This window comes from Balearica regulorum, chromosome 3 (assembly GCF_011004875.1).
Source record: "Balearica regulorum gibbericeps isolate bBalReg1 chromosome 3, bBalReg1.pri, whole genome shotgun sequence".
Lineage (NCBI taxonomy): Eukaryota > Metazoa > Chordata > Aves > Gruiformes > Gruidae > Balearica > Balearica regulorum.
In genome coordinates, this window is record NC_046186.1 from 48,657,620 (window position 1) to 48,682,137 (window position 24,518).

The following is a 24,518-nucleotide window of genomic DNA, read 5'->3' on the forward strand; positions in this document are numbered from 1 at the left end:
TGAAGATGTCACATCTATGGAAGACGACAAACCTATGCTGCTTTACAGTGCCATTGAACATTTGAATATATTGCAGGAAATTACGGGTTTTTTTCACTTCAGTAAATTGTAATACAATAATGTAACTTTAATATTCCCTTATTGATCCCTCTGCCTTAATTAAGCAAAATGAAGTAGTAAATGAGCAAACAGTGTAGCATCATCTGGGTTAAAATCTACCACTTTCATGTTGGCTAGTCAATACGTCACAAATTGTCTAAATTTATTCTTGGCCTTTTAACGAAAATATTCATAAGAATGGTACTTTTGACTGCAACTGACATGAAAAAGGCCCATTTTTAAGATATTTCAATAAGACTAGTTAACGTACCATGTGCTTGATGTTGGTAAAAGATTTGCAGTATACGGCACAGCAGCAATTGTAAAATTTTGCAATCCACTGCCACCCATTATATGGGCAAAGCCACCATGAGGCACCCTGGAACTGAGAAAATTCACAGAAATTAGACCATTACAAGAATGTTATAAGACAAAAACTATATATTCTTTACACTGCAAATACCTCTTACTGCTACATGGGACCAGTTCTGAATACTTTTATCAAGGTTCCCCCTTTTTTACCCATATCAAAGTTCTCATTGCAAAATGCTTTTTATTACAATATTGAATAATGCATTAGTTCATTTACATTAGGCATCAAATTGTTTGAATGGTATTTTAGAGAATTCTGTTTGCAAAGAGGACTCCATTCTACAACCAGTTTTTATAACAGAATGTTTTCTCAGTTTAGGCAAACATCTACAGTTATTTATATTTACAGTTTAAGAAATACTGCATCATAAAAAAGTTTATTCTCCAATTACTATCTGTGGGACAGCTGTCCAAAGTGTCCTTGACATGTCTTTTCATTTACTACTTCAGATCAAATATTTCAACAAATAAAACTATTACATCAGTCACACTATCACCCAATGATGACCTATGGCAAAACTAGAACACACTAAACAAATCACTAAGTGAGAATGCATTCCTGAAGATGCTAATAATATTACTCAATTTTTTTTCCTTTTACCAATATATTATTCAAGGAATACTCAAGGTGTAAATGGACAATAGCCCTGGAAACTTCAGAGTCCCTCCCTATAAACTGAGACAAATAGAATAAAATTCAGATATTTTCAGAACATCAGTTTAAGCTGGTATGCGTTACAAGGTAACATGTTAGCACAGACCTCACAAAATAAAATAATTTTAAAAAATCATAAAAAAATCATAAAACAGTAATGAGAGGACAGGGCCTAAAGAAGTTGAATGCGAGCTAGCAATGCATCCTTGCATCAAAGAAGGCCAGTAGCCTCTTGGGCTGCATCAGGAAGAGTGTCACCAGCAGGCCAAGGGACGTGATCCTTGATCCTTTCCCTGTACTTGGTGAGAAACATTCGGAGTCCAGCTCCTCGCTCCCCACCACGGGGGGACAGGGACATACTGCTGCAAGTTGGGCAAAGGGACACCAAGATGGCGAGGGATTGGAGCACCTGACACAGGAGGAGAGCGAGCTGGGACTGTTCAGCCTGAAGAATAGAGGGCTCAGGGGGTGTATATAAACACCTGAAGGGAGGAATAAATAAGATGGAGCACAACTCTCAAGATGAAGCACCCAGTGGTGCCCAGTGACAGGAGACAATGGGCACAAATTGAAATCCAGGAAATTTCCATTTAAACGTGAGAAAAACTTTTTTACTGTGAGGTCATTAAACACTGGAACAAGTTGCCCAGAGAAGCTGAGGTGTCAGCACCCCTGGAGACAGTCAAAATCTGTCTGGACAAGACCTTGAGTATCCAGCTCTAGCTGACCCTGCTCTGAGCATGGGGTTGGACTAGACAATCTCCAGAGGCCCCTTCCAACCTCAGCTATTCTGCAGTTACGTAGCTAGCAAAGAAAGAATCTGATAAAATAAATATTCCATAAAATATATAACAGCTGTTGGAATTTTGGAATACAGGTACTTACATTAAAAACAATGCTCCTATATACACAAAATCAAAGAGACTGTAAAAACCAGGAGCAAGAATGGAAAAGAATGAAGTAATGTTTCCACTCACAGTAAAACTACTTGGCAAAAATGCAAAAAAGAGTAAAGGTTGCTACTGCCTAACGTTAAAGAGTTAGGACAGAACTCACAGTAATGCTTTTTAAACATACCTTTAAGAGCCAGCTATAGTATCCAACACATAAATCTGTATCATCCAGCTTAATGACAGCAATGTTGGGCACATAGTTCTACCACTGGTATATAAGGCAACCACTATGGAGGGAAGTACTGATTATTTGCAGCGTACTATTTCTGACATACAAATGGAATTGTGCTCACAGCCACAGTTCAGAACAGTTGTAAAGATTTAACGGCAGTACTCTTTTATACTATGTTTTGGCTTGCATTTCTAATTCAGTGCTGCCTCCCCTGCAGTGACTTTTTTTCCCTCCGATGAACCAAGAGAATTCCACATTCAAATCAGCAATAAACCAGACCTAACTGTTGAAAAATTCTCATTCAGCCCGCTATTAGCTTAACATTTTTACAATCTAACTTATTAAAATGTTTTCATACAACAGGTCAAAATCATATAGTATCATCAGGGCTTTGAACATTTAGAAGTAACAGCTGCCAACTTATGCCTCCAAGAACAAGTTTTCTTTCCAAGCAAAACACTGCCAATATAGTAAAGAAAGCCTTCCAAATACGCACAAATAATATCACAATATCTTATCTCTCTTACTGCATGTGCAAACAGCCTTCAGCAAGAGCAAGGATACGATTTCCTAGCTTTGGAAACTTTAATACTATTAAAATGTTTAAGTTTACAACTGAATCCTAACTTTAATATCTATTTTCCCACTAACAGATTTTGCATAAATTTACTTACAGCTTATTACTCAACAGAAACTACAGTCCCCTGAAAAGTTAAACAGCAATCCTGATACTTGCAGAATACCAGTAAAGTCAAATTTATCATGATAAGCTGTCAACATTCCCCTCCAACCGTTAACTAAAAACCTGATCAAAAGTTGCCAATAGATAATTAACAATAATTTAGCCAAATTCTATTACAAACACCAAACAGGAAAAAAAAAAAAGGAAATGCATGTGGAATTGGCAATACGATCTTGAAGCAGCTGTCAACACAGAAAAAGTAGATGGTGCATAAGTGGACTTTCAGATCCCCAACATGATGCACAAGAATATTTAAGCTTTTTCTTGAGTGTGCTAAGACCTCCGAACACACAGAATCTGCTATTCAAGCATGGCTCACGGCAATTACTGTTAAGAGATGTCTCAAAATTGGTATTAACGATGAATGCAATGGTATCTCCACTGAAACTACCATAGCAAGACTTCATTACATCGAAGAGAAAAAGGTGTAAGAATGGGGGAAGAAAACAAAAAGCAAAGTTTAAGAAATAGAGATGTCAGAGAAATACTGAAGACATCGTCATAAATATGTTTTATTTAATTTGCTGAATTTCATAGTCTTTGATTGGAAAGAAAGAATAGTACCACTTCACATACACACAAAAATAAAGTAAGGGAATACACAGAAGAGATTAAAGGCAAATGGAAAAAACAAAATTTTGAATGCAGCCTGCCAACCAGTACACACAGAAATAAATTCTTCGCTAAGGAAATGTGAAGCCAGAAAGAGATCATAGTTTGAAATCGGGTATACTTTTAGTGTATAATTTTACTTCAGATACTGGCCTGTACTAGACTAACAGGTGTACTACACTAACAGCTCACAGACAACTCGGCGTCTAAGTCTTCCATGCACAGAAACTAGGACTCTCTAGGGATTTATGTGCAAAACTTCTAGCTCATACCACTATCAGAGGTAACTTTCAAAAGTTAAATTTTTATGGGAAAAATAAACCTATTGCATTTCAATCACTGAATCGCTAGTTCCTATTAGCTGATACAGAAAAAAACTAAACAATTTGTTTTTAAATTCCAGTCCAGAGTTCTTAAAAGAGATACCAAAAATTTCTTCCCTACTAACAAGAAATGGATAAGAACAAGTCAGTATGTGATTTGTGACCAAAATGAACAGTGCTCAAGCACGTATTAATCAGACAACATAATTGTTTACTTGATAGAAAGCGTCTCTTACAATCCAGTAGATTATCCCAAATGCCATGAAAACACTGAATGCCACTTCAGTATCATCTGGAATGTTTTAAGAAGCATTTGAAACATGACCTTACATCTTAAAGATCCTTATTTGCCATCTAGATTTAGAAATAGACTAGTCCACTAAAAATAAGAGACCAGCAGCTGGCGTGCAACAGTTGTGCAGTTAGAACTGCAGGCATCATTTCTGCAGAGGACAAAAGGTTTGATGTGCAGGGAACTAGCATCTTAAATTGTCTGTGATCCCTAAACCCAATGAAATTCATAATAAATCAAGTGAAACTAATAGAATTTGAAGACCGTGCCATTTGACAATACATCTGTGACTGTGAAATTCCTTAGTATAAAAGACAAGGTTTGATGATCTTAATTTGTATTTTACCATTGCTTAACCACAAAACTTATAAACAAAAAGTCAACTACTCTCCTAATCCTAGAATATGAAGGGAACATCAAATTAAGAAGATGGTTCAATCTCTACCTGCCACCACAAAAAGACACAGCTCAGGTGCCACACGCATGTCTGCAAAACATCTGTATACACAAACATGGCAACTCACCCAGCTCACAGGGACATTTGTTGGTCAAAACCTTCCTCCCACTGCCCTCAAATCACAAAGTAAATAAAAGTGGCTTTCTCTGAAGAACAACTAGAATTTAGGACAGAAACCCTACATAAAGCAAACACAATCTTTCATAAGGTTACATCTTCATTTGATCTTGACATGCTGCACTAATGCTAAATTCAACTCAGATTTAGAAGGATGTTCTGTTTACACTGAGCGAAGTGATACCTAGTTATCTCATATATTAAAGCCTATATTAATTACTGGAGAAGCCAAGAGCCACATAAATATGCAAGAGGAAGAAGAAGATAAAGCACAGTTAAATTCACTACTGCCTTGTTAAAAATTGCCTGGGACAGCAACTTAACTACACAAAGGCCTCTTGCAAAGTAGTCAAGTATAATAAATAAGTAATCTATCATTTCACTGGCAGAACAGGCAGCAAAAATATTAACACACACTTTGTCTACTTTGATCAACATATAGAACACTAAAGTATGCAAACAACTTCTAGTTAGGTGATCTTGTATGGTAATCGGAAGTCTCTTGACTTATTTCAGAGTATCCAGACAATATATTTGTTGTTACAGAAGAGTTTCTCACCTGCCAGTAACGAACTGTAATAGTAATACTCTCTCTTCCTGTGTTAGTTCTTCCACAACATCCCAGAACCACTAAATGAAAAACAAGTTAGCTTGTATTTTCCATTAAATACATGCAGTACTTGAAAAGATAATGGTAAAACAACAATGGAATATTTGTGTGTTTGCTACTTAATGATGGGCATTTTCATATGAAATTCATACATAACTTAGTCACTTAATACAAGAATATAGTATAAAAAACCTCCACAAATTTTAGCCAAAATAAACTTCCATAAACAAAAAGTGACAACAGCAGCAGCAGCAGCTTTTTTGGATTAAAATGCAATAGTCTGCATTATTAAAAAAATATTTTTACCTGAATAACTTGGTCTCCTCTCTCGTAGCCACTGGTGTATTCTGTATTTTTTAACCAATCATTCACATCAATTTCTGGCATACCAGACAACAAAAGCTCCTTCAGAAAAAGCACGCAGATTGTGATTAGTCCTCCTGACTAACCATTAAGTGTTTATGCTATTTTAAAAAGTAATGTTTTAAGCAGCATAGAAATTACAGTGCTTTTCCTGTTTAGTTGCAAACTTATGGAACCTACAACTAAATTTTAACACAAGAAGATTCTTTAATTCAGGTAGCTTCACATGATCTGTTTCATTTAAGCACACAGAGGTGTGCATCAAGAGGCAGAAATTATTGCCAAAGAACCTAAAAGAAAAAAAGCTCTGAGTTTTGGCATGACTTGAAACAAAACTTGAGAGGTCGTGGTTACAGAAGATCAAACCACCACAAAAACTTATCGGAATTTGAATCTGTGTCTCAGAACAAGTAATGACAATAAACAGCACCTCCTTACTTTTAAAGAACTATTTTCCTCCTGAAATAAAATATGAACAGGTTCAAGGCCACAATATCCTGATACCATGTTGAAATTACAATTTCACTGGCACGTGAAGTTATCACATTCCAGGAAGATGGTCATTCTAAGTAATTAGGATAAGCAGGAATACACATATTGAGATCCTCACCGATAGATGCACAGGAAGCAAACCAAAGTGAGAGATACAAAATGCTTAATTTGTGAGTCTTGAGCTTTATGTCTACATCATTACACTACTGATGAAGTATGCTGAACAAAGTATTTAAAAAAAAGTATAGGCATTTATGCTTACCAGTTCGTATTCATCAAAAAGCTGGATCAAAGACGGTGGAATGAACATATGGAAGCCTTGTAAAAAGGCATTTATCTGAGGCTGAATGGCTCTGGTCATTCTAAGCTCTGTGACAAGCTGGACATACTCAGCCTGCAATGCAGAAAACAACATTATGACATACAACAGCAAAAATACACAGTGCTCACACAAACTCACACACACATAAATGCAGTCCTCAATACATCACAAATCTCATCTACTGTAAGATGGTTAAGAGTCCCTATGCACTTTTCCCACACGCAAGCAACCCAAAACAATTCAGCAGGCCCCCCAGAATCCCTTCTGCTCTTCCCCTTTCCTTCCTTCCAAAGACAATTCCCAAACAGAAATGTTTAAATCATAACACAAACCAGACAAAACACAGGGACTTGGACTAAGATAAAGAAAGGGAATAAAACTTAGTTTGTCATGCCTGCACCTAAAACAACCACCATTGTGATCATCTACGCACATAAACAAAGCATTGTTTGTAAAGAAAAATATTCTATTCACCAAACTGACATATCTCAGTAAAAAGAGTAAACTTCTGAAGGAATATTTGTGAGCCAAAAAGCTCAAAAAATATTACAAACACTTATTTTCTGCATTACAAAAATATTTACATTAAAACACTTTCATTATGAGAGAAAAAAGTTGCTGTGCTTTAGGTGTAAGAAGGAATGTTTTAAACAGCCTGGAACAGCTGAGCATCCTGACTATCAGCACTGGCACATGCTGAAAGACCTGTACCACAGAATTTACATAATATATGCCAGTAAAAAAACTGGTCAATTTGTTTTTAACCTCTGTTCACTTCATTTACATTTTATGCCCTCTCAGAAGCCTTAGGAGCACATTATAAAACAGAAGTATCTACATTAATTTCACGTCTACATATGCATTCCTACATAGTGCATAAAAGCTACAATCCAGCTTTCTTTTAAGAGAGATTTGATTGAACAGACATGAGATGGGCATCACAAATATGATGACAAAGTCTGGTTTGGGTGAGGGGTTGTTCTGTATTTTCCTTTGAGGTAAATCAAGCAGAGATCATGCTTCCTCGATTTCACAACCCCATATACTGTGAGACAAGGATCAATGTTCATTATGATGTTCAGATTCAGAGAGCAACTCCATTCCAACGCTGTTTGAAAAAAACTACATAATTTTTTTACTGCCAAACAGCATGGCCAGCTCACAGACAGACAAGTCCTGGGAGGACAGAGAAAGCTACAGGATTGTGGAGATCTGCACCATTTTTCAAAATAGCATATGCCTAGCTCTTTTTTTTTTTTTTCCTAAATAGTAAGTAGAAAGCTGCAAAAATATACACAGCCAAGAACAAAGAGAAATACATGGCATGGACACTGAACAAAGCCTGACTTTTCCCTTTGAAGTCTCCCCATTACCATGACAAAAGGCAGTTGAACCGCCACTATAACCAACACTTCAGTTGGAGCTATACAGACACTTCAATTGCAGGACTGGAACGTTTGCACAGTATGGTTGTATGGTCTCACAACCACTCAACTATTACACAGCTGATGTAAAAAAAGAATGTTCCCTCATTCAAAAAATCCAGCTTTTTATGAACAGCTATTACTACTGCTCCTCAATGGGGCATTTACTCTTTTATTTTGGTTTTCAGTAAGAGGGAGGGAGATTGGTTGGGTGATTGGGAGGGTAGTGGTGTCTGGTTTTGGCATGGGGTTTTTGTGGGTTTGTTGGTTTGGTTGTGGGTGGGGTTTTTTTAAGGAAGATTCATTCATTATTTCATTTTTTAAAAATTATATTCTTTAAACAGGTAATCTGCTAGTGCACATACACAGTAAATTCCTTTAGAAGCTGAATTTTCTTCTCCCAGAGGTATAGCAAATACAATGAGTTTTAAATAGCAATCTTGTATTCCTCAGATAAAGGTAGAAAAAAAGAAAGATATCTCTTGCAGATAAAAAGATGTTTTATAAAGTAGACACTTTCCTGTTTAACCTGTTAGAACTGCTAAGATAAAACATACTGCAAAATGATGTCACAGTAAAGAAATTGGGAAAAATCTCCAAATGCCACTAAAACACAGACCTACAATTTTCAACAACTTGGTTCTCCACTGTCAAAGAAATCAGTGAACAAGAGACAGTGCCATCTTACAGATGTTTGTTGACTTCACATTTTGCAGCTTCAAATTCAAACATCAATTAATATTAACAGTTCCAAAGCTACCACAACAGTCATCTGTTTCTGACCACCTTTCAAATAAAAGCTATACAAACTCTCATCCCCTCCTGCCACAGCTGAGGAAGGCTGATGAGCTAGAATGGATGCATCTGTTCTACACATGTTCAACCACCCTTTTTAATCTGCGCCCCAAGTCAGAAGTTAACGGAGCAATGTAAGCTACTGAGGGTATCCTCATGTGGGCAAACTTCTGATTTCCTGCTAACTGATAACAGTTTTTAAATAGCTGTTATGAAACCACAATTTATGTCAAGTACATCCATTTGATGTTTTGAGAAGCTAAGACTGCCCAGAAACAAGAATCAACATCCGTGCTTTCTCTGATAGGTAATAAAGAAATTAATCATCCACTGCCTTCACAATTAGACTTGTTTTACCATCTGTATTCTTTCATGAATGACTATATTGCAGGCAACAGTGCAGAATCAGGCTAATAATATGTATTCCTGCTATTGGAATGACACTCTGCCTTAATGAAAATGAGGATTAAGCATACAAGAATCCAGTGCCAATTGCTCCAACACAAACTAAAATTTTGCTAGTGTAAATGCTGACACCAAGTGGCCATTTACCAATACAGCAGCTGTCTATGCAACTGGTAGCACTGAATGAATGCTGCGTACACAAAGTTACACTAGCTCAACAGAAATGAAAATCAGAGCACAAAACAGACATAAGGATGAAAAGAGTCAACAATACAAAAAATTGCAGGTCTACCCATAACACTCCTTCAGTTACTCAAGACTATCTAGTGGGTAACTGCAGAATTCAATTAACCTGATGTCCATCCGAATTTCTAGATAATTTTTAAAATCTGGCTGTGTTTTTCCTTATTAGTTTTTGAACTAATGCTGCAGAGAACTCAGGGACTTTCCAAGCTGTTACTATTACAGTAAATTTAAAAGGTAGATTATTTCCATACACACTGACTTGCAAATGGCTGAAAAATCTTCCTGTAGTCTTTTACTCTGTCAATTATTCATGTTACCGTAGAGCAATCCAGTGCCATAGAGTGCTCTAGCAGGCAGCACACTTTGCAACATTACCTACAATTTTACTTTTAGCAATTGCTACTGGTTTACCTTCATGGTATATATACCCATGACTTAACTTTAGGAATATTTGTAACTTTTAAAATAAACCCTTCATTTAAAGTTGATCCTATTTTCCTTCCAAAAGTTCTATCAGAAAGAAGACCCTCAAACCTGAACATTTAGAGATTTTAAATAGCACTATTTCTACAACGTGCAAAGCTAGAAAAAGGCAGAAGAGTGTTGGCAACTTTTTTGTGTATTTCCTTCAAAACTGGTATACCATTTATGCCTGCAGTCATTCAGAAGGTCAGTCCAATTGCTTTTCTTATACTATCAACTTCTGAATAAACCTGTATACTCACCTTGTTTTCCTGTGTAACAAGTATACTTGCACCCCCTGGCTTCAATGGCACTTCTTCCATTGCTCCAAACACGTCAGTCTCAACAGAGAAGGTCAGCTCTAAACCCAGATCACTGATATCATTATCTAAAATCCACTGCAAGTTCTTTGCATATTCTGGATCAATAGATGCTACATCCTGATAATTTACAGGTATACCTAGAAAAAACAAAGAGATAAAACCCCTCAAATAAATAGGATAAAGCAAAAAGGGTTCTAACTTAATATATGGTAGAAGATTGCCCTCTAGAGAGAAATTAGAATAATGCAGTAATAGGAAAAGGGGAAAAAAAGGGATTCACCATTAGTAACTGCAGCAGAACAGTACTTACCACATTTTACAAGTATTAAGGAATCATCTTTCCTACGTTTTTCCTCCCAGGGAAGCAAATGGCTTACCACTTGAGTAACAACAATTTGCACAATTTTAGTTCTCTAATGGATTTCAGTAAAAGCATCTAACGATGCACAATGTTAAATGAGTTTCCTAAAAAAAAAAAATCCTAAAAGTTTTCTACATAGCTTTTAGAAACAGAAATATCATTACCTATAGAATAATTTCTTTCCCCCCCCAGAAAATTATTTAGAACAGGAGAAGGGGAGGGGAAGACAACTTTTCTGTACTTAGAAAACTCTTTTGCTCTTCAGTTTTCTTCCTTTTAACCATGTTTGCTATGAGACTTACTATGCAGCTGAAAAAAATATAGGAATTTTACATTTTCAAACTGAACTTGCAAGTCCTTTAGAAGCATTAAGAACAGAGTTGCTAGAAGTTTGACTTTTATCCAAGTATAGAAACTGCCTATTTACAGCCCCTTCGCAGACATGGCACTCAAACAAATTTGAGCAAATGTGCCCAGAACAAGGTGACCCTGAGTTTGTGCGAGAGAACTACCCTCTTCACTTAACAAGAAAGCAAACTTCAATTGCTTTAACTCTGTCATCATAGATACTTTAACTCTACCAAGACAGAAAAATACCTGGGAAAAGGGGCAGAGGGTGAGGGCAGTAGTAGGTTCAGAGAAAACCAAGTTATTGGGAAGTACTCTCTTTGCTTCACCATCTTCCATGCATTGGGAAGTGTAACAAGGGTGCCCATTAGAAGTAGTCTTAGCATGCTATGGACTGCAGAAGCAGCACCCCAAAAAGAGCAACACAAAATTCAAAGGTTAGCAGACAGTGCAAACATGTAAGTGCAAAAATTGTTACTGTATTTCCCTGGAAGAGCTGACTAGTGCTGAAATGGTGTGTACACAAGCTGTAAGGCATTATTTTTCTAATAAAAATCAAGCAGTGCTCCAGTTTAAGAGAAGGATAGATAATTTACTAATGAATTTTCACTGTTACCTCTCAAAAAAAATTAACAGCTGTCTAGAGACTTTCACTTTTGCCAACTAATAAGTTTATGTGCATTTCACACATGAAATGTGGAAATAATGATGTCTCTGATGTCTCTGAGGGATATAAACAAAACATGTGGGAAAAGGAGACTGAAAAGTAGGAATTGGAGACTCCTTCAGAGAAGAAACTGGAGGGTTATGATGAGACTACACTCATAGTGAGCATGTTGTGAGACCAAAGCACTAAGCCTCACTCATTTGCTTGACAGATATTTTACCAATCAATAGACTCAAGGCAAGGCAGTTATAAAAGAAGCTCTGTCAGATTTATCAGGACAAAATTTGAATCCCAAGAAATACTATGTATATTTATCTTGCTATACCCTTAAGGTACCAGTAGTTTCAAAAGGAAGAGAAATCTTGGCATAATTGTGATAAACAGGTATTTCTGTGCAACACAGAACTTCAAAAAGATGATACAGGTAAGCTCTGAGACAAGTTCAGTTAAGTATTCAAGGATTTAAAGCTTCCAGCTCAAAATACACTGACCTAGAAATTAATTTTTGCTTTTGTTTATGCCATTTCAAGGAGTATTTTCTATTATACCATGAAAGAAGGGGCTTAAATCTAACAGCAGATAGCACAGTTAGGAATTTATCTGCTATGTGTCTTTGTGGGTTGGAGGTGGAAGTTTCCTTTTCCAAACAGAAAAGTAATTGGCTCCTTAGAAAAAATACAAAGTAAATGGACAACAGCACTAGTGAAACTATCTTCTCCTCCCCTGTTTAAGCAGAAGGCAGACAGATAGGAAGTTCGAGAAAAAAAGAATCTAAGATGCCTTATTAATTTCTGACTATATTTCTGCCTCAGTTTTACATCTGTAATAGAATGCAGACCTAATAAACATGAAGATCTATGGAATAGTGTTTGATTTCACAGCACACAAAAAAAAATCATGCAAGCTACATTTCTAATATCTTATAAAGCACATTAGTTGTGTGTTAGCTGGGTCATCACTTATGCTGGTGATCTTTCCATGCCTACCAGATATTGCTGCAGAAAGATCTCAATTCATCACAGTGAAAAAAGGTGGTGCACCCACCTGAGTCTCAAAAAAGTAGTCACGTTGGTTCATACAGGTTTCAGCTTCTAATTAAGGCACTTCCACATCATGTCTGTTGACTAAAGAGAAGAATTCCTTTGAAAGAGGTTCACACTGTTCCTCAGATAAAGGAGGTCTTACCACACAACTGGTGGATTTAGTGCCACCAACAGGGAAGGTGACAGAAAACAAGGATCTCCGTGCAAGGTGAGAAACAACAGGAATGGAAACGGTCTCAGGCTTCGAAAGATTTCATAGTCAATTACTGAAGGCCTGACAAGTAGCTGAAGGGAATCTCTATGTTTGTAACCTGGTAACTTGTATTTGACATGAACAACAGTCAGCATAAGCCACAGCTGAACCTGAAACAAAAATAAACCAAAAACCCCACAGGAGCATCTGCTGCTGTGCAACTCAGGTTCCTTAAGCAAGAAGGGAGGAGGTACACAAAGCTGAGGGAAAAGGCCTTGGAAAGGTTTAAATAAACCACTGTGAGGCAGAAAAAGCAACTACTTTGGGAAGTGAAGGTTTAGGTTTCCTAGTTCTCTGTCTGATAAGTAATAAGAAGTGATAAAAACCTGTGAACCTTTTAAACTTAGAGAAGTTGAGTGTGTACAAACCTCTAGAGAGTTCCAGGATGCCTGTTCAACAGAACAAGACCTTATTAACAGGGACTGGTGAGATCTTATTAACAGAGACTACTCACTGTTGTTTGATTTGCAATAGTTACTCTAGCAAAGTGAGAAAAAAGCAGGGGGGAAAAAACCTCCAAAACAATAGGTCGTCTTGTCACTTCAGTAACCAGCAAATCCAGTATATAGTCACGAGTCAAACTAGTAAAGAACCCAAATTCATTAACAGTCATTTCCAAAAGAGGCGACAAGAGCAACACTTGGCAATTCTCAAAGTGTTGCTGAACTGCAGGAAAAAAAAAGTTTTTCTCATTTGTGAATATATCACATGGAGATCAGCCTGTGAGTGTCATTCTTCTGCTCCAACAGAGCAATCTCTTGATGTCAGAGGCCAACCGTTAAGTCAGTGCCAAATTGTGCAAAAGATATGTCTGCTTTGAAATTGCTTTCCTATGTGAAGATCAATGGCTAGGGAAGCCCAGTGAGGCACTGCCAACACAGTGCTGCTTCAGGTTGGCTGTCCTCCGTTGCCTCTAGCCCAGTACACAGTCACTCTCTTCCCCTCGGTACTGAGGGAGAAAAGTAAAATGCATCCCTTTGTCAAGAACCATCAATGAACTGCAACAGTGTTCCCTGAACACTTTCAAGGAAGAGAAACAGTAAATCTGAAGTTGAGAGTTGATTTGTCCTGGACTCAGCAAACATCACAAGATGACCACAGGTAGAAAGAATGATTACAGAAAAACAGAGTGAGATGCAAACAATTCCTTGAAAACCTTGCTAAGTCTTAAAGGAGTGTTTTTTGAGGAAAAGTAAAACTTCCAACATCAAGCCATCTTATACTTCCAAAGAAGATTAAAGAATAGTGCTTAAACACAAAGGAAATTCTGCACGCAGCAGCAAAGGAATTTATGTACTTAGAGGACCAACAGGAAAGCAAAGGAAATTTACCCTTCCATCACATCGTCATACAAGAGGAAAAGTTTTTCATGACAATGCTGAACAAGGGTGTCATGTTCGACAATCAAGAGGCACAAAGGTTCTCAAAGAAGAGCAGAGAAGAGCCCTAGACCACAGACACCACCAGCTAACAGCAATCCTTCTCTATTAAAAAGAAAAGTTAAATTTTTATAAAGACTTCTGACCAATCCACTTGAATGCTACAGTAAGCATATGCATTAACTTTTAACTTTCCTCAGGAAGAAGACAGGATGAACTTGCATTAGTTCTGAAACACTGTTTCAGGAAATAAGTAGTATTTGTTGGAGTGGGTAGACAGGGAGATTTGCAACAGTACGGATTCACCTTGCTAAAAATATTACACCACTGAGGGACTCCAGGCATAATAAAGAATGCCTGATAGATTATTGCCACAGTTCATAAACATTATTAAGTTTGTAAGTCTGCCCTAAGTAGGGAACAACTCTTTTCATTTCTCAAGAATGACATGACATGGCAGGACAGATGAATTTCACAGCCATAATGCAAAGAATTGCATACACCACAAAAACAATTGGTTGCACTACTCTGCCTTTCAGGCATTCCTAGTCAGCAACATTAAAAGACAACTAAATTATATGGTTATGTTTTAGACAGATTAATGATGCCTTCCTTGTTTTTAATTTAAGATTCATATTTAAATATAAATTGAAAGATTAGCTATTTTATTAAAAGTTGCTAACTGTATAAAATTCCCACATAGTTTTGCTAATGTATTTCTGTATTTTGCAACTATAACAGTTCCTAAGAGAGGCTCAGACTGGAATAGCAATTACTGCCATATCATGTTGTGACTCTCATATACATAAAAGATTAACAAAACATTAATTTCCAAGACTTTTTCACTTTTAACACATACACAAAAGTAAAAAAGGAAAAAGGTTTACTGCTCAGACAACTGCTATGACTAATAAACAGGATTTTAATAAAATCATACCAAGAATATGTTTGTAGAATGACCTCGTGAAGTAGATGTTCACCAACTGCCTGTGATTCAGAGCAAGCCCCAGGATCTGGCCGGCAAAACGGAAGTAGTTCAAATGATCTGGATTTACAGAAGAGTTGCTGTTGGGCTGGAAAGTTGTTCCTATAAAATAAAAAGATTATCAGGTTTCGTGGCTTTTTTTTTCCCCAGTAAAGTTGATATTTATCAAATACACTAAGCATCTGAAACTACTGAAAGAGTTTTATTTTGGGTTTCTGGAAGATTGTTTGGGGTTTTTTGTTTATACCAAAAAGACATCAAAGAAATGTATTAGAATGTAATGAGACATTCCATTATTAGAATTATACTGCTTAGCCACTCTCTGAGGCACCACTCTGAAATAATTATTATCAACATAAGGATAATCTTGATTTGCTAAATTCAGTCCTCCATCTTACTATATTGCCATGTGCATGTTTTGCTCACTCTAATGGGCCATGCTTCCATGAACTTGGGAACATGCTCAAAGAAGTATCAGAATGCATCTACTTCCTTTCATCTGGCTCCAGGAGAGAGTCCAGTCCCGGTCTCTTTGGAAAAGACCGCCTCAAACAGACATACCTGAACTTTTCCTTTTAACTTTCAGGAACTAATCTATATCTCTGCTGTTGACTGAATTCCTTGCCACTTCCCAAGACTTTGTAAGGTAGAAAGCAAAACATTTATCACTGATGATGATGTGAAATCTTTATCAATAACAGTTTTGCTTTATATGAAGCACTCAAAAGACAAAAAGTCAAATACAAGGCAGACGTGTGGAGATCAACATCTGGTTTTACCACAAAAATTAACCGATTGAATGTGTGGATTTACAAAAGGAAATAAAGGAATACCTCCACAGTTCCCTTGCAGATGCAGAAGAAAGGAAATCACTTTCTACACTGCTCAAAGTGTTATATACTTCTACCACTAGGCAGAAATAACATGGACTCATTAAGACGAACAACTCATTCTCCTCTTACAAAAGAGAGAACAAAATCAAGGAAACTTCAAATTAAGAAAAATATTTCATCTGTAGTGATAAAAATGTACAATGAATACATCAGATATATATATATGAGATCAATTCTGTCAGTGTTGCTTTAAAAAGTAACAATCTTATATTCTGAAACCAATTAAGTGACTTTTTGCTTGGATTGTAAAATGCTTTTATAAAAGGTGACACTAAAATCAGGAAAAAAAAAAGGCAGAGACATACCATCAGCTGACTGGGTAAATAAGGCGTAATCTGGGTTAACTATTTCACTGGATAAGATATCAAACCACTCGCGCACCACACCCTGTCCCTGCATGTCAAAAGAATAAAACATATTAGTACATAGAACTTTCACTGCACAGTTATAGGTAACCATGCTTATTTCTTAATAAAGCATAAATTTATTTGAAATTAGGATTTAGTTCAAAACAATACTTGTGAAAGAGAATTAATATTTCCATATATAAATGCCATAAAGGAAAACCATGCAATTGTACCCACCATGCCTTCTTCTCCATGAAATCTCACAGCAATCCCCTGCTTTAGTTTTGCACAATTTGCTTTAGACACAACTTCACAGCTACTCCTAAAAATAGAATCTAAATACAAAGCCCCAATTAATTTATGTTAATTCATTATATTTCAACATATTTCAAAGATATATTCATTCCATTTATAACACAATACCTCTGTGGACCAAAAGGATGTCATTTTCATTGACAGGCCTGTGAACCATGTCCGAATCTGTCTGCCCAGCATGCAGATGTTCATAGAACCATTCACAGCGATCTTTAAATGGCTACAAAACAAGGGGTAAACAATATTACACAGATGCATTCAACTGAGTAATTCCTCTCTCATAAGCATGACTGGAAAATGGTTATGCATACTTCTTGATTCAGTTTTGAGATGTGCAGAGTGACTCAGTGCTACCTCAGTACACTATAGAGTATTTTGGGAAGATGAAAGGACTAGATATGCCTTTGAGTGCTTGCTGAAGTCTGGTATGCAGAAAGACTAAACCACCAAGTTATCCAGAAATAGCTGCCAGAGGTCACCACGCAGGAGAAGAATAGCACCAAACTTCTTTCAGGGCAGGGGCAAAAGGAATCTAGATAAGTCATGAGTCACTGGCTTCTGTAACACTACTGATTATCAACCACAGCTGAGCACAGAAGCACAAATGATATAAACAAGTCATATTTGTAGTACACTTCATTGGCAATAAAAACCAGTTCAAAGGAATCAGAAACCTTCCAAAGCAATTCCTAGGTGAGAAGGTCCTAGCTTGACTCATTATTTAGATTGACATTTTGTAGTTCTGAGACAGAAATTGCACAAGCATGCCTCTCATCTATCATGATTCACGGCATGTACCTTTAGTTGACCTAACAAACAGGGTATCAGTTCTCAGGGTTTCTTCATTATTCATAGGTAATGAATTTCAAAAAACATACATTTCAATCAAACAATGAGTAAACAATACACCTACACCATGCCCTAAAAACAAAACTGGATTACCAAAACCAATGTGCATCTAAAAATAAAGGCACAGTACTGTTCACAACTAAAGAAATAAAGCTTTTGGAACAGACCCTCCACAATTATTTACAGGGAGCGGGAGTTCTCATTGGTTAGAGGAATTTTACCTTTGTTTTGAGCAAATTCTGTCTTTGACCAAGACATTTTAATGTAAGGAAGCTTTCTAATACAGAATAAAGCAAAAGTATAACAGTGTGTGCTAAACGAAGGAGTTCCAAATAGATCATTATTGCCCAAAGATCATCTTAATTTATAATAGAACAAATACGCTGAGCACATCTCTGAGCAACATGTAGACAATCATAATCTTTTAAAAGTGATGAAAATGTGGTAGATGCTTAACACATCTTAAAGTAGCAGACTTCCATACAGGGGTTTGCTTGCTAATTTTTCCACTTAACTACACTAGTCTTCCCTAGAGTAACTCTTCAGTCTTGAATTCATGTCCTGCCTTAAACTGAGAAGTTTAGGTTATGCAAGACATCAGGATTTTACTCAAAAAAAAAAAACCCCAAAAAAAAACAAACCACCCAACAACCAAAGCAAAACCAAAAGGAAATGGTAGGAAACAGAGCAAAGGGTAACAAGACAATATGACATTTCACTGAAGGAGCTGCCACTAGTTAACTATGGCCAAATAACTAATAGTGGTGTATCCTCTGGTTTGCTTCAAAACGTAAGTCAATCAGGGAAAAAGCACAGTAAAGCTCAATCTATTAGATGTGCACAAATAGATTTAATAATAGAAAATTAACTCTGATTAACTGAAAGTTGGACTTGCAAGACATTTAACATTGGTCATCTCAAAAGGACTTACACATGTATTTCAAAGAATTAGAAGTACAGAAATCTGGCTGCCATAATCTGATCTTTCAATATCCCAGATTCACAACAAGCACTGGAGGCCACATTTAGTTCCTCCACAGTCCCCAAATGGATTTTTAAAAAATATTATTATTTTTAAACAAAACACCTCTTTATATTCATAGAAGTTGTAACTAAGCATCTCCTGACATTTACCTGAGCTTTTATGATGTGCATAAATCTGGACATTAGTTCAGGACACTCAAGAAGAAAATGAAAGTGATCAAAAATTATTTTGGGATTTCTGAAAGAAAAATAGGTTAGAAGCCTGTTAGTCAGAGATCTAATACTAATGCTTCATGATACATAAAGTCTACATAAAAAGACAATGCAATTAGTCATATAGAAAAGTTCCAACAGACTATTTCATAATGTTTTCCTAACTCTTGTTGCCAAATGACTTATACTACCTCATCCTTTGAACATGGAGGATTACAAGCAGCTGTCCAGGCGGAAGGTATAAACGGGGCAGTTCCAGAGAAACTCTGGAAATAGGCAAGTGTACAAAGACGGTTTAGAGTCCTTTAAGAAGTCATTAAGTGTAACACATTTGAGGATGAATGAAAGTTTTCATCTGCCTCAAAAGGGAAGGCTTTATTTGGAACAAAGATGAGGAAAGCAGCCGTTAAGGAAATTATTCTGCTACTCTGTGAAAAAGATTTTGTTCACGAAATCTCACACAATCTTATAAAAGGATCGTTTACATATGTGGAAGAGTTCAGGTAAGCCTGAGCACTGAATCATTAATATACACTCCCTTGAATTTGGCAGGACCATTAAAGTGCATATGGTACAAATGTCACAACAATAACTTAAAAATACAACTCAGTAAGAGGAAAAATAGGACTTTGAATTATTTTTGGGGGGAAACAATAAATTAGAAATTCCATATTTCTTGAAGCTTACCGGTTAACAAAACACTTAAGGACATCATCATGTTTACAGACGAATTCTATAAAACGAGGCGATGTCATCCTGTTCAAAGAAAATCATAAGATGCTTTTGGTTAATGAAGTTGAAAAGAATTTGAATTACACAATTTATTTTTTTTAAATAAACTACTATGCAAATAGAAACTGATGTTTAAGTAGTCAATCATGAAATGAAATACTCAGCAGCATTAAGATTTCATAATAAACTAACAAAAAAGGCAAAAATGCCAGTAATCAAGAAGGTCAAGTAACCTGCCCACTAACTGTTATTAACTGTATGAACAAAAAAAGCTCAAACTAATGGCGATACACATTTTTCTACTGAATCCTTCCAGCTTTCAATACAACAATGGAAACACATATATATGGAAGGACTGATATTATAGGCACAATACACTTAAGCACATTGTTCTATATTCTTGTTCATTGTATAAAACTCCCACCATGCACCTTGTGAATTGTAGCAAGTGAGGAAGGGAGCCAGAAGGAAATAACATTACAAGCTGAGCAAACTTAATAATGGGGGGCAAGGTGGTATTTAATGGCTTTATGAAATAACAAAACTACTTGCCAGGCAAGCACCTCATACACTAGTATAGAATTTTCTTTTTTCTCCTATATATCTGGAGAACAAGGGAAGGGTTAACTTGGGTGCAAATTTTACTCCATTTATCTACATCTATGTTCTGCATTGTTTTTAAAATGAGAAATTCTTAATTGTATCTTTTACCTTCAGCAAAAGCTAACGAATACTTGCCATCAAGGATAAAACCCTCTTATCAAGTGCCTCAAAAGACTGTGAAAAATAGTACTTTAAGAAGTCCAGGATAACAATCCTAGAACCATTCCTGTTCCCCACACCAATTTAAAAAAGATCTGCTCATTTTATATAAACTGAGCTATTTTCCTCCTTTCCCTTACTCTGTTTTGAAGAAACAAGTTTCACCATATGGTTCCCCTCATCCGCACAAAAAAACAAAACAAGCACATAAAATCTTCCAGAGACCAAAAATGAACATTTTAAACATGCTTTCTCTTTGAGAGATGATCTGAAAGTATTAGACAACTAAAGGTCTTCCCTGAAAGGAAATGAACTAACTCTACCTGTGAATTGGCACACAAGCTGTAAGATGCAATATACAGAGAAAAAAAACTTAGGATACACTCGTCAGTTTCGATGCTGAAAACTTGGAACTTTGTTTTTCTTCTGCAAATGCTGATATTGAATCTAGACATACTTTGTTAATATACTGAAATAACAATCGTGGGAAGTAAAATAAAATAACTTCAATATTTCAAATGTTAACCAGCTAATTTTCCATTTAAGCATGAAATGCCATCTTTATTGTATGAATATTAGGAACAATGGAAAACTATGAGCTCTGTTTACTCTCCTCCATTAAACATAAAGACACTCAAATCTAAAATTAGAGCCATTTTAAATTCTTTTGTCTGAAAATGTCATTTTTTTATAATTTCAAACGTTATTTCAAGACAGCAGCAGCATTGAGTTACACCGTTGTGCCATTTACTCCTCCTAATATGAGAACTTCAATAAAACAGAGTAAGTCTCAGATCTTTTTACTTCTCTAGGCAGTTCTGAAAAGCCCTAAAGCAACACAGAATTCAAGTGTACTCTGCCTTACTTTCCTGCATCCCAGGGAGTTCTCCCAGTTGTCACTGAAACAGTTGTTACTCTCCCGGCTTCTGTGATAACTCTTGATTTAAACTTATGTAGTATCCATGGGAGTTCTTCCTAATCTGAAGTGTAAATTATGCACAGAGACAGACTCATTGGGCAAGGCCCATCATCAAGTCACCTGGACACAGGGAGACAGTCACCTCTCCAACTGAATCTTGGTATAAAGAGATAAACTTGGCGGGGGGGAAATGTACTTAATCACTTCTACTAACATTCCTGCTTTTCATTTGGCTGCTGTACATAACACTTCACTAGCACTTTATCTTAGCAGGCTTTGATGAAGATTTCAAGGGAAATGGCTAACTAGCAGTTCCTTTTTCAAGGTGGAGTAAAATTAAAAGTACTGAGGTGCTTGTGGAATTTGCTGATCCCCAGATCACCTTCCAAGTGTCCACAGAGGAGCGTGCTCCAAGACAAACAGTACTGGCCGACCTGAAAGCTTTTATTCCACTAGGTTTGGCAGAGAAAGAAAAACCCTTCCAGTGGCTGGGAATAACTAAGAGTTACCACCTAATGGGAACCTTGCTTCCAGATTCCTCAGGGAGCTTGTAATAACCACCATACCTGCCTTATCCTCTACTCAAGGGGGTCAAAGGATCCTCTCCTTGTATGACTTGACTATGTTTGTCAGCCCGGGACAGGATTCCAAGTGAACATTACTTTGAGATTGAAGTCTCCTTGTTACAAACCTCTGCAATGTAGCCAAATAAGTTTTGCCCCAGCTGTCATCTTCATATACAAAGATAATTCACTTTTTTTTTTCCTGAGCTTATAGCTGGTTTTGGATAATCACATTAAATTTAAGGATAATTTCACATCAAGAACAACAGCAGAAACAGCTAAGTTTCAAGAGATCAAAATTACATTTCCTGCAAGCATCTCACATGATAAAAAAGAACCATTAGACATTCAATACAAAAGCTGCCCCAGTGCAGTTACATTCACAAACAGCAGCACTATGGAAAATATGAAATTGCTGTCTGGTGCTATTAAAGCCAGAAAAAAAACCCCATTCAAATAATTGAACCAGTGAAAGCATTAGAAAGCATACCCTTGACTGTCACTAATATAATCTGGTCAGCACCAATGCTCTTCCAAGAAAGCATATATGATTTTAAAACGGTAACAGTTTTGGCAACAAACAGGATCCCCTCCTTACCCCTGAGGCATCTGACAGGAGCAGCACATATAAAAAGCTTGAATGACAGCACTTAGCCTGTTTGCTGTCATGGAGATAACATCCTGGCAATCAGCACAAGCTTCCTGCTTCCCAGCAACATCATATGTTTTCGACTCGCCAGCATCACTGGGTAGCTCTTTTCTGCCCTCAGTTCCTGCAGCAGCAAAGGAAGGCATAGGAGTACCATCCTGGTGATCTGGTCCTTTTTGCTTCAGTAAAATGGAAGTAATGTTGGCAGAGTCCCTTTTGTTTTTCATCAGCTCTGTGGCTATAAGAACAAGCCATTCATCTAGAGAATGCCAGAGCAGTTCCAGCGGCTGCAATAAACATGTGCAAAGACAGACAGAAAAGGGACATGTCAACATTAGATAATATTAATGCTGTGATAATCCTCTTAAGGCAAATAAATATCATGCACATTTAAAAGCTTTAAATGATCCTTTAGAAGTCATGTTAGAGATAAGAGTCAAATCCTCATAAAAAATTCTGTACTTGTAGCCATAGAGCACAAAGAGAAAATTTCACGTAGAAGGAAAATGATCAAGCAGCAGACTGAATAAAGTAATTTAGAAAGAGTGAAACACTGAACTGTTTAACAGAGTTTGGCTTCATGGTTGTTACACAGCACACTACTGCCCAATTGCTGCAGTCAAGCAGAGAGACAGTAATACACACGTTGAGTTTCCAGAATAAGAGCATGTCAGTTCTTTAAGGCCTTGGCCAAAGAAGCTCCCTCTACCAGGTAAATGGAGCAAACCCCAGACAACGCCACTGAGATTCAGACTCATTTAGATATCTAGTAAGATACGCTTTATGCATAGTGTGAGCTCATACAGCTCATTTTGATAGTATCTCAGATGTCTTAGAGTAAGGGTCACAAATACCTAGATGTATGAAATAGAAACTAGTATCAGTAGAATCATGTATCAATTTTTAAAGCTATAAATTTCATTTTAACAAAGTCAGTCTTTATTCACTACCGCCAGCTTAAAACCAATATAATTGAAACATGGTACAATTCCATCATTACACATTTGCTCTGAGGTGCAGGCCTACTACAGAGGACAAAGTGCTGAGACACCTGTGGCTTTCTCATGAGCATTTCAAAAAACAGAAGAGCTGACTGTGCTGTGACTTAATGGTGTTTATGGGGACGTGTCACAAATACGCAGTCTAGTGAGCACAGGAAGGTGTATCCTACAGGGAGGCAATTCTGACTCAAGTCTTTCATAGCATTCCAAAAGTAAGAATGAACTTCTAAATGCACTCCTTTTTCCATACTTTACTGTTACATACACGTTTTTCACCAATTAAAGCATCCAAAGACTTAACAGATACTGAAAATTATGTTCTCATCTTCTAAAGTTGCCTTGATTTTTAAAGGCAACCATTTATGCTTCCATTTTTTTCCCCAGTAAGAAGTCTGGGGAAAGCCAGCCTGATCGCTAAGACTGGTAGGCTTTGCTCAACATACTGTATGATACTCACCTAACCCTTGTACTCCTAGCAACCACACATTTCTCTAGATGGTGACCTGAACACTTCCAGTGTAGGTACCATTTTCTTTGTAAATGTCTGCCATACAGGACCAAGTTAGCTTCTTTCCAAGACCCACCTGGCACACCTTCACCACAAAACGTAATGTAGAAAAACGGAAAATAGGATTCATTGAATACATGGAAGAACAAAAATGCAGCTGTGTTCTTAACACATAACTCACAAGCAACTAGGTAGTTATTACTAAAATGCTAAAATATGGTTTTCTTCTCCCAACTTTTCAATGCTTAGCTTGCCAGACACTGTTTTCCCGCTGATATCTTGTGTTTTGCCTTTTATTTCACACAGACTTAGCAAGCCTTTCAGAACTCTTGCGACTGATTTGTTTTTCCAAAGTTAGTTTTTCAGAGGTTCTGATCACAAACTCATTCAACAGTGTAGTCAAGCATAACAACTTCAACATTCCACTTTCTTTTTTTTGAGTCTAACTTCAGGACATAAAGCACTCCTCTAAATATTGCCTACCACCTCCATATCCATGGCTGTCAGCATT

The 24,518-nt window shown here is 36.8% G+C and overlaps 1 protein-coding gene across 3 annotated transcripts in view; it reads right to left on the bottom strand.

Moving 5' to 3' along the window:
- The window catches only part of HACE1 (HECT domain and ankyrin repeat containing E3 ubiquitin protein ligase 1), a 52,150-nt gene that overhangs the window by 1,002 nt on the left and 26,630 nt on the right, over positions 1–24,518 (bottom strand). For all 3 annotated transcript variants that reach the window (XM_075747794.1, XM_075747793.1, XM_075747792.1), the window contains exons 12-23: positions 22,448–22,785; positions 19,561–19,629; positions 18,811–18,898; positions 16,936–17,047; positions 16,750–16,847; positions 16,471–16,558; positions 15,225–15,374; positions 10,177–10,373; positions 6,522–6,653; positions 5,711–5,809; positions 5,354–5,424; positions 371–484 (exon numbers count right to left, since the gene is read on the bottom strand). In XM_075747794.1, coding sequence (XP_075603909.1) covers positions 371–484; positions 5,354–5,424; positions 5,711–5,809; positions 6,522–6,653; positions 10,177–10,373; positions 15,225–15,374; positions 16,471–16,558; positions 16,750–16,847; positions 16,936–17,047; positions 18,811–18,898; positions 19,561–19,629; positions 22,448–22,785 — 1,556 coding nt within the window. The remainder of the gene's footprint in view (positions 1–370; positions 485–5,353; positions 5,425–5,710; positions 5,810–6,521; positions 6,654–10,176; positions 10,374–15,224; positions 15,375–16,470; positions 16,559–16,749; positions 16,848–16,935; positions 17,048–18,810; positions 18,899–19,560; positions 19,630–22,447; positions 22,786–24,518) is intronic.